Source organism: Ovis canadensis, chromosome 14 (assembly GCF_042477335.2).
Source record: "Ovis canadensis isolate MfBH-ARS-UI-01 breed Bighorn chromosome 14, ARS-UI_OviCan_v2, whole genome shotgun sequence".
Lineage (NCBI taxonomy): Eukaryota > Metazoa > Chordata > Mammalia > Artiodactyla > Bovidae > Ovis > Ovis canadensis.
Window position 1 is genome coordinate 38,558,748 of NC_091258.1, and position 11,280 is coordinate 38,570,027.

An 11,280-nucleotide genomic window follows, 5' to 3' on the forward strand; every position below is an offset into this window, starting at 1 on the left:
CACCCCAGAGAATTTTAAGTCCTGAGGGGGTGTGCTTACCTAGAGGCTGACATTTCAAACGGCTCTTGATGCACGAGTGGGAGTTTATGCAGGAGGGAAGTGGAAAGGGCATGCATGGCCAGGGGCAGGCCGCAGACCTCTTTGAGGAACTGTGAGGAGAGTGATGTGATTCCTCATGGGAGGGAGACCAGTTTGGGGGGGAGGGTCGTGTCTGGAATAGAGGTCTTGAAGGTCACAATCAGGAGAATGGGTTTAGTGGGGGTGCAGCAGGGTTTTGAAGCAGGTGCGTGGAACTTGGAATCAGGGCTGCTCCCTCTGGTCACTGCATTGTGGAGTGGGGAATGAGGGGCCAGCACCTGAGCCTGGGGTGGAGGTGGCCAGGGCAGGTCAGGGACAATGGGGACAGAGAGAAGGGGACAGATCTGAGAGAGACTTAGGAAGTAGAGTCAGCGGGACATGGTGGTAGTTTGAGAAGGGGGTGGCTGAGGAAGAGGGTAGAGACAGCTGGAAAGAAGGACAAAAAGAAAGTGAAAGTCACTCCATCGAATCTGACTCTGTGACTCATTGAATTCTCCAGGCCCGAATACTGGAGTGGGTAGCCTTTCCCTTCTCCAGGGGATCTTCCCAACCCAGGGATCGAATCCAGGTCTCCTGCATGGCCGGCAGATTCTTTACCAGCTGAGCCACAAGGAAACCTGGAAATGTAAATGACCGTGAACTGGCCCAAGTTGAGACCTTGTGAGAAGCCCTGGAGGACGCTGGCGATGCAGCAGAGAAAATAAGCCAAGGGGTCCATAGGCTTCTCCCTTTGAAGACAGACCCACGATGAAGGTCACCAAGACGGGGATGAAGGGGACAAGACGGGCCTCAGTTCCAGGCGAGGGCTTGGGGCTGTTTGTCTCCTGTCCCCATTCTCACTCGATTTACAAACGACCACTGGGGTAAGTCGGTGGGACTCTGAAAACATCTCCCCCATTTCCAGATGGGTAAACTGAGACCCAGAGACATCCAGTGACATGGCCAAGACTACACAGACAGCAGACCCCAGGGAGCACAGGCCTCCAAGAGGCCCAGCTTGAGGGGGATTTCACATCTCTTGAGACTCAGGGAGAGGTGAGCGTGGGGGTCCCCTTTGAGTGACTACTGGCCACAGAGAATTTCCTCCTCTTTGAAGGAAGCGGGAGTTCTTCTTTCATAATGTGAATGTCAGAGACTCTGGCCTCACGGGTGACTAAGAGTGTCTGAGGCTTGTGGGTGTAGCAAGCATTTAAATACCAGACCTCTCTGTCCTTTGGAGATTGTAGACACCTGAGCTGGGATACAGGTCAAAACGATGGCCAGCCTGCAGACCCCTCTCCTGGCTGCTCTCATCCTCCTGGCTATGACACTTCAAGCAACAGAGGCAGGTGAGATTGGGAAGAGGCAGGGCTCTCTGCAGAAGTCAAGGTCAGACACTAGCGGTGGAGAGAGTACTGAACTGAGAGCCGAAGATGCCAGGCTGTCGGCTGTTGGGCTACTCCCATTGCTTCTACCAGACCTGAGTCTTTACGTCTGTTAAATAAGCAGGGCTGAAGGCTTGGAGTCTAGGGTCTGCCTCAGCTGGGTTAGGGGTGGTGGTGGGCATGGCCCAGGGTCCCCCTAGAGAACTCAAGGATGGGGTCTTGGGGTGTGGAGAAGGAGCCCCTGAAGGAGGACAGCCTGGGTGGGGAAAGGTGGGAGCAGGGGTAAGGGCTATTCCCTTGGAAGACTGGTCCTGCCATCTCGCTGCCCCATTTTTGCTCCAGAACTTCCCCTCAACACTGGGCTGTTGATTTCTCTCTCCATCTCAAGATTTGCTCTTCTGCCCTGGGTTGGGTAGGGGAATGAAGACTGGGCTGGGATTGCTCATTTACTGGGGTTCCTGAGCACTCTTCCCTGCATTAAAGGCCCCAGAGAGTAGGTACTATTATTACCCCCTGGATCTGAGGAGGAAATTAGGTCTCAGAGCTGTTACGTGACTCAGGGCAGAGTGAGACTCAAACCGGGGCTTGGGTGACTGGACTCTGTCTGAGCCCTTGACCTGACACTCTCCCGGGTCCTGCTGTGTGGTCTGGGCAAATCCACCTCCTTCTCTGGACCCCACTCTCACCATTTGCTCCAGGAAGGGGATTAAAGTAGATGTGAGCTGAAGGGAAATTCTCCAAAGACCTGGAGAGTTCTTCAAAGTGCACATCTGATTCAGCCCGGCTGGGATGAGGTCCTGAGCTTTTCTGACAAGCTCTTAAGTGATGCTGATGAGGGTCCACGGACCTCACCTCAAATAGCAAAGTTCTAAGGCTCCTTCCTGTTCAGAGTCTCTGGGTCCCATCTAGAGCTTCAGCATTGTACCGTTTGTTTCGTTGAGTTTTGGTGGGTTTTTTACACTTGGCCACACTAGGCATTGTTTTTTCGTTTGTTTGTTTGGGGAGTGCTAATATCACTTAGAGATCCTTGTTCCCTGACTAGGGATCGAACCTGTGCCCCCTACAGTGGAAGCACAGAGTCCTAAACCCTGGACCATCAGGGAAGTCCCCTTAGGGCATTGCTGATGCTCAGTCAGTCTGACTCCCTCTCCTTTGAGCTGGCTGGTGCAGAGTGTAGACTCCGGGTGCTTAGTGGCTTCTTAGAGATCCACGAGCGGGGTCTTTGACACCCAGAATCCTTTGGACACCAACTTTTCGCATGAGAACAGAAAAACTGAGTCAGAGGTGAGGGCCAAGGGAGACCAGCCTGTGACACCTCTGAACAACCCTCTCCCCCAGGCCCCTACGGTGCCAACGTGGAGGACAGCGTCTGTTGCCGGGACTACATCCGTTACCCTCTGCCCCTGCGTTTGGTGAAATATTACTACTGGACTTCAAATTCCTGCCGGAGGCCTGGCGTGGTGTGAGTAGGGAGCTGGGGAGGCAAGGCCCTAGACAGCCTGAGGGGTGTTGCCCAGGAGGATCCGGGTGCACATGGGTGGGCTCCACCCGGGGCTGGAGGAATGCAGCTGGATGCCCAGATGCCAGGGGAGTCCCTGGCTGGACTAGGTGGCTCAGCTGAGGCTTGGGTGTACCAGGAAAAAAAAAACAACCATGTGATCATACGACAGATCTTATCAGGCACTTCCTTTGTGCCAGGCAGCACATGCCTGGTTCTGAGACCCCAGAGGGGGCATCCTCGGGCATGGTGAGATAGGTAGTGTAAAGCTGCTGTAGAGTGTAGGGTCCAGGGGACAGGCAGTAGGCTGACTCAGCAAAGATGTTCCCATCAGAAGCATCTTGGATCACCAGTGCCCTGAGATTTAGTTATTTGAGGCAGTCCATTCTTTTTTCTTTTTGTTTATTGGTATATAGCTGATTAACAAACAATGTTGCGATGATTTCAGATGAGTAGCAAAGGGACCTGTAAAGGGATGCATATACATATATCCATTCTCCTCCAAACTCCCCTCCCGTCCAGGCTGCCACGTAACACTGGGCAGAGTCCCCTGTGCTGTATATAGTAGGCCATTGTTGCTTATCCACTTTAAATGTAGCAGTGTGTACATGTCCATCCCAAACTCCCTAACTGTGCCTCCTCCACCGTCCTTTCGCCCACCCAGGAACCATAAGTTTGTTGTCCAAGTCTGTGAGTCTCTTTCTGTTTTGTAAGTAAGTTCATTTGTATCCTTTCCTTTTAGATTCCACGTATAAGGGATGTCTTATGGTATTTCTCCTTCTCTGTCTGACTTACTTCACTTAGTGTGACAGTCTCTAGGTCAATCCAGGTTGCTGCAAATTATCTCATTTGCTGCATTATCTCATTCCCTTTCAATGAGGCGACCCATGCTTACCAGGAGAATATTAAGAGCTGACACTAAGTGCTTCCTCTGGGCCAGGCACTGTTCTGAGCATGACTGTTTCATTCTCATAGTGATCCTACAAGGAGGTGCTATTATTTCCACTTCACAGATGGAGAAACAGGCTCAGGATGGGGTGAGGAGAAACGGCTTGCTCAAGGTTGCCCAGGCTGGAATCAGGACTCTTGGGTCCTTGTTCTCCTCTGCTGCTTTCTCTCAGCTTCTTTGGCTCCTTTTCCTTGGCCTGGAGTCTGCTGGGGGTGGGGTGTTTGAACCTGGGGATTTATGATCCTCTTTGGGTCTGTGCCATCTTCTCATCTTCATCCTTCTCATTCATCTTCCACCCCTCAAAGGGATAAAATGCAAGAAGACTGAAGCAGGAAGCCCTGCCAGGGTTCTGGTCACTTCAACACTGGGCCTCAGTTTCCCCATCAGTATAATGAGAATGACCACCTTCATTTATTTTTATCAAATGTGTAGAGAGTGCTTGTTAGATGCCAGTTACTGTTATAAACACTTTATAAATATTAACAAATATTAGTCCTTCAAACAACTCAGTGTAGTAGTTACTGTGAAATCTCCTTTCTACAGGTGAATAAATGGACACAGTGAGTTCTGGGGCCTTTTTGAGCATCGCAGGGCATGATAATAGTAAGCGGGAGGTGTAATACCCAATTTCTGGCGTGTAATAGATGCTCAGTGAGAGGCGGTTGCTGTTGTTTAGTCACTCAGTTTCTTAGCTGCTCTTTTGCGACCCCGTGAAGGTAGCCCACCAGGCTCCTCTGTCCATGGGATTTTCCAGCAAGAACACTGGAGTGGGTTGCCATTTCCTTCTCCAGGGGATCTTCCTGACCCAGGGATTGAACCTGAGTCTCCTGCCTTGACACATGGATTCTTTACCACTGAGCCACCAGGGACACATGTGATTATTGGATCTTGAGCCGGAAGGGATTCTAGAAGGAATGTGGTTCGATGAATGGGAAGATCAAAGCTCAGAGAGAGGCCGAGCCTTGTCTGGTGCCACAGAGCAGCCAGGGCAGGCTGTCCACGGCCAAGATCAATCCTGCTCTGCTGCCTTCTTTGTTCTTTCTGTTCATTGGTCATCTGTGTGTATGTGCGCGCACATGTGTGCAGATCAGGGGTGTTTGTTGCAGCTCTGGCAAAAGTGGAAGCCCGAGCCCACAACTGCCACGTGGTTTTGGGTTATTGCTCCCCACTCCTGTCTGTGCTCAGGTCTCTCCGCGGCGGGCCCGGATGGGGACGTTCTCTGAAGGCCCTGCCCCAGAGCGTCCAGTTTACAGCAAGCACGATGAGGCAGGTCTTACCAGCTGTGGCCCTTGGGCAAGTTGCTTTACGTCGTTGAGCCTCACTTTCCTCACTGTGAAGCAGATAGAACACTGGAGGCTCACAGGGTTGTTGAGAGATTTATGAAGAAAATCAATGTTAAAAGTTCAGGCCAACATATATCAAGTGAACCTTAAAAATGCATTTCAATACACATTAGGTGCAGCCAAATACTATTTGATTCCACTTCTATGAGGTACCTAGGAATAGTTGAATTCATATTCAGAAAGTACATTGGTAGATGACAGGGGCCAGAGAGTGGGGAGGGTGGGTGGGGAGTTATGTTCAATAGGGACAGACTTTCAGTTTAGGAAGGTGCAAAATTCGGGAGATGGATGATGGTAAGAGTTGCACAATAATGTGAATGTACTTAGTGCCGCTGAACTGTCCAGTTAAATATGGTTAAAATAGTATTTTTATATCATGTGACTTTTATTAGTTCAGTTCAGTTCAGTCACTCAGTCGTGTCCGACTCTTTGCGACCCCATGAACCGCAGCACACCAGGCCTCTCTGTCCATCACCAACTCTCAGAGTTTACCCAAACTCATGTCCATTGAGTCGGTGATGCCATCCAGCCATCTCATCCTCTGTCGTCCCCTTCTCCTCCTGCCCTCAGTCTTTCCCAGCATCAGGCTCTTTTCAAATGAGTCAACTCTTCACATGAGGTGGCCAAAGCACTGGAGTTTCAGCTTCAACATCAGTCCTTCCAATGAACACCCAGGACTGATCTCCTTTAGGAGGGACTGGTTAGATCTCTTTGCTGTCCAAGGGACTCTCAAGAGTCTTCTCCAACACCACAGTTCAAAAGCATCAATTCTTCAGGGCTCAGCCATCTTTATAGTCCAACTCTCACATCCATATATGACTACTGGAAAAACCATAGCCTTGACTACATGAACCTTTGTTGATAAAGTAATATCTCTGCTTTTTAATATGCTATCTAGGTTGGTCATAACTCTCCTTCTAAGGGGTAAACGTCTTTTAATATCATGGCTACAGTCACCATCTGTAGTGATTTTGGAGCCCAGAAACATAAAGTCAGGCACTGTTTCCACTGTTTCCCCATCTATTCCCATGAAGTGATGGGACCAGATGCCATGATCTTAGTTTTCTGAATGTTGAGCTTTAAGCCAACGTTTCACTCTCCTCTTTCACTTTCAAGAGGCTCTTTAGTTCTTCTTCAATTTCTGCCATAAAGGTGGTGTCATCTGCATATCTAAGGTTACTGATATTTCTCCTGGCAATCGTGATTCCAGCTTGTGCTTCTTCCAGCCCAATGTTTCTCATGATGTACTCTGCATATAAGTTAAATAAGCAGGGTGACCATATACAGCCTTGACGTACTCCTTTTCCTATTTGGAACCAGTGTGTTGTTCCATGTCCAGTTCTAACTGCTGCTTCCTGACCTGCATATAGGTTTCTCAAGAGGCAGGTCAGGTGGTCTGGTATTCCCATCTCTTTCAGAATTTTCCACAGTTTATTGTGATCCACACAGTCAAAGGCTTTGGCATAGCCAATAAAGCAGAAATGAATGTTTTTCTGGAACTCTCTTGCTTTTTCCATGATCCAGCGGATATTGGCAATTTGATCTCTGGTTCCTCTGCCTTTTAAAAAAAAAGTTAAAAAAAAGACCTTCGGGCCAGCTCCTGGCACAATTATATTGCATCTACTGTCTGCTGTGTACTGTTCTGAGCACTCCAGTTTATATTTTAATTCATCAAATCATTACCAGATTCCCAGGAAGTTGGACCACAATTATCATGCCCATTTTACAAATGTGAAAACAGAAGCTCAGAGAAGTTAAGGGACTCGCTAACAAGTGGCAGAGCTAGAACTTTAATCCAGATAAGCTGGTTCCAAAGTTCATGCTCTTGGCCACTGCCTGATACTCTCTCCCAAGACAGTGTCAGCAGTGATTATGAGCCTCTTGGGCATTCTATTTCCTGGCCTGTCCTGGCGCTTGGGGCTGGGGCTGAAGGTATGGGGAGTCCTTGATGTTTATTTCCCCCTGTCCTTCTTAAGACATGTGAGTCACCTGCATTTATGAGTCACCTGCTGTATGCAAACCATCTGCAGTGGACCATGGCATCCTTGCTGCATGCTAATGAGGCTTCCTTCTCCTCCTGGTGTTTCTGCCTTCCAGCTTGCTGACCGTGAAGGACCGAGAGATCTGTGCTGACCCCAAACAGCACTGGGTGAAGAAGATTCTCCAGAAGCTGAACCAATGAGGCAGGCCCTGCGCTGATGACCGTGGCCTTGGTTCCTCCAGGAAGGCTCATGGATCCCCACCTCCCTCCTGTTAAACAGCGGCTTCCTGACATGAGCCTGTGCCAACGACTCTCTCAGTGCTGAGAGATCTCAATCCCTGCAGCTGTCACCCTCAGTCAAGCCTCCAGCTGTGACTCTCATCTCCCCTCTTACCCTCCAACCCACCCTCTGCCCCACCAAAGCCAGGGGACCCACCACCCTGGTCAGTCACTCCTCCGCTCCAAACCCTTCCATGGCTCCCCATTGCCCTCAGCTGAGGCCAGAGCTCCTGAGCCTGGCACCTCAGTCTCCAGTCCTGCCTCATTTCCCTTCATGCATGTTGGATTCCAGCTCCCTGTTCTCCCAACCCATGTCATACCTTTCCACTTCTGGCTCTTTTCCTGGGCTGCTCCTGACACCCAGAATATCCTTCCATTTTCTGCACCTGTCTGCCCCCATCTATCCTCCAGGGCATCATCACTCAACCTAAGCAGCCAGTAATTGAGATTCAGTTTTTTAAATTTCCATGGGCCCTCTGCCTCCCTTTAACAACACTGATTGCCATCTGCCCAGAATTCTTGGGACTTGGGAGCTTGTCCTCCAGCCCTACCAGCTAGATCAGCATCCACACCTGAGTTACTTTGGTCTCCTGGCCTCCAGCACGAGCACAGGGGCTGGTTCAGAATCAGAGCTCAGTAAGAGGCTGCAGACTGAGTCAGTAAAAGTAGTTTCTCTCTCCTGCTTCCCAAAGGCTCTCATGCATCAGCACAGAGACTTAGGATCATCTAGAGAAGGGCTTGGAGAAGGCAATGGCACCCCACTCCAGTACTCTTGCCTGGGAAATCCCATGGGTGGAGGAGCCTGGTAGGCTACAGTCCATGGGGTCGCTAAGAGTTGGACACGACTGAACGACTTCACTTTCACGCACTGGGGAAGGAAATGGCAACCCACTCCAGTGTTCTTGCCTGGAGAATCCCAGAGACATAGGAGCCTGGTGGGCTTCCGTCTATGGGGTCGCACAGAGTCGGACATGACTGACGCGACTTAGCAGCAGCAGCAGCAGAGAAGGGCTGGTGGGGTCCATTAGGAAGCCTCAAATTTGCCCAGATTCACCTCTCTTCCCCATTTTACCTGCATGTTAGAAGTCTTTAACCTTCTTGCTTCCCTAGGGTTTTTATTGCCCCTCCAACCTCCAACATCCAGGCCTGATCTCTTCAGAGGGACTCTCCAGAGTCCTTCATTTTTTCTTCCTCCTTTCCCAAATAGCTAATAATGAAATTCATGCCACAGTGTGAATGACTACACTTGGCTTGGTATTATAAGCTCTAGTTATATTTGTATAAGTAAAGAGGGCAAACGCTTAAAAGGCCAAATAAATGATGGGAAGAACTTCTAGGAAATGTGTGGGAGGGGAGCAAGGCAGTGATTTCCTGACCCCTGAGGTGAATGTGTGGGGTATAGTTAAGGAAAAGAGCCTTGAATGGAGGTTGTTCTCAGGTGGCTGTGGCCAGGCTAATGACTGGGATTTAGGACTTATCTCCACCTCTTTGGGGACAACAGGTTCCCCAGGTATCTGCTTTTTCCTTTCTGAGGGAGCCTGATGCAGCATGGCAGGGTGGTTGTCACTGTGTGACCCTGAGGAGAATGTTTAACCTCCCTGAGCCTCACTTAAGAATGGGCATACCCATCTTAAGGGATTTGCTGTTAGGCTCAGGTGGAAGCCACAGAGAATGTGGCTTTGCCAGGCATAAAAATCAGAGTCTTTCAGGGCTTCTGTCCCCTCCTAGAGCCCAAGGACGTTTGCCACTACAGGTACTAGAAGTGTTAACCTGCCCGCTGCACATGCGCATGGCCTTCAAGTGTTCTGGAACCTCCCTCTGCCCCTGTCCTGCCCCTGCCCCTGCCCCTGCCCCTCAGGCCTTCTGGAAAATAAATCCTCTGCCACAGTGTCTGCTTTGTTCCTTGGCATGTGCTGTTCCTATGAGGTAGGGCAGGAGACCCACGGCCCCCTCTCTCCCGATGGAGAAGCCCTTGACATTGATACATGATCTGGCTTGCCCAAGGTCACCCTGTGAGAGGGTGGGGAGTCTCACCCAGACCCCAGGACCTGGGAAGCAGCTGAGCAGGTGCCAGCAGGGAACCCCAGACATGTGTCCACCCTGGGACCACTTGACAGGAGGAGTTGATGAAATCATTCATTCAGTCCTCAAGGGTAGATCTATGAGAAGCATATTCATTCACTCATTCAATAACCCAACCTTAACCCTCCCCCTTCAAGGGAGAACACAGAGACAGAGGACAGTGTATTAGTCAGGAGATGCTACTTGCAAAAGCAACCCCACAAATCTCAGTGGCTCAGCTTCATACAAGGTTCTGTCTTCTCGCATGAAGTCTGACCGGGCATTCCTGGTCTGTGGTGACCTTCCATCCATGTGGTCATTTAAAGACCCAAGCTGCTTCCTTCTCATGGCCCCAACCTCCTCCAGGACCAGGTCTCCTATCCATCATCCAGAAGATGGGGAAAGAGAATGGAAGCTTGTGGGAGGACTTCATGAGCTGGGCCAGAAACAGGGGCTCATCGCTTCTGCCCATGTGCCATTGGCAGAACTCAGTCACATGACTGCCCTGACAGCAAAGGATGCTGGGAAGCACAGCCAAGCTTTGTATCCAGGAAGAAGAGGGAGTGGATCTGGGGAGTACCTAGTTCATCTGGTGCTGAACTTCCCTGGGCCCTCAAATGGGTCTGCTTCCCCAGAGGAGTTCCTGGACACAGCTTGCTCTGCCAAAAACAACCAGAAAAAGGACTTCTCTGCTCTTGCTGCATCATTAATTCCTCAGTGTACAGTCTGTTCCATGGATATCTTGGCACAAGTGGCCTTTGCTCCCTTTTGGATCTGGCTCTCACGGTGAGATTTCCAGGGTTGAGGCTCCAGACACCCGGAAGACTAACTAAGAAGCATGGAAAAGCATCATGAAGGGCATAGGTCACAGGTTCAGACAGACATAGGAACTCTCGCCAGCTGTGTGTCTGGAACAAGTTATTTGGTCCCTCTGAGCCTCAGTTTCTGCCTCTGTGAATAGTGGGCAATAAAAGCACATAGTACATGTATTTATGAGAATCTGATGGCATAAAAAGGTACAGACAGCCCAATAACAAAATAAGCAAAGACTTGGATGGACAGTTCTCCAAAGAAGATACTCAACTGGTTAATAAGCACATTCTTAGTGGGGGCAATATTTGCCAATCCAAAGTGTATCTCCTTGACATGAGGATTAATTCAGGCTGATTATTTTTTTAACACAAAAAACATTTTTATTCTACTACTTGGGGACTAATAAAAATATTTTCAGTTTTGTGCATATTCATAAAAAGTAACCACTTTAAAATTCTCATTGTCTAATATGCAGGAGTAGAAGAAATGGAGTAGCCCTCATAGTCAACAAAAGAGTCTGAAATGCAGTACTTGGGTGCAATCTCAAAAACAACAGAATGATCTCTCTTCGTTTCCAAGGCAAACCATTCAATATCACAGCAATCCAAGTCTATGCCCCAATCACTAATGCCAAAAAAGCTGAAATTGAATGGTTCTATGATGACCTACAAGACCTTCTAGAACTAACACCAAAAAATAAAAAATAAAAAGGGTGTCCTTTTCATCATAGGGTACTGGAATGCAAAAGTAGGAAGTCAAGAGATACCTGGAGTAACTGGCAAGTTTGGCCTTGGAGTACAGAATGAAGCAGGGCAAAGGCTAACAGAGTTTTGTCAAGGGAACACACTGGTCATAGCAAACACCCTCTTCCAGCAACACAAGCGACGACTCTAAACTTGGACATCACCAGAGGA

General features: G+C 49.4%; 1 protein-coding gene across 1 annotated transcript; it reads left to right on the forward strand.

Annotated features, from left to right (window-relative positions):
* The first annotated feature begins 1,243 nt into the window (after positions 1-1,243).
* CCL22 (C-C motif chemokine ligand 22) lies at positions 1,244-9,382 on the forward strand. Its single transcript, XM_069551226.1, has 3 exons — positions 1,244-1,406; positions 2,781-2,904; positions 7,330-9,382. Exons 1-3 carry the CDS (start codon positions 1,334-1,336, stop codon positions 7,412-7,414), a joined length of 282 nt encoding a protein of 93 aa, XP_069407327.1. The 5' UTR covers positions 1,244-1,333; the 3' UTR covers positions 7,415-9,382.
* Positions 9,383-11,280: the final 1,898 nt, after the last annotated feature.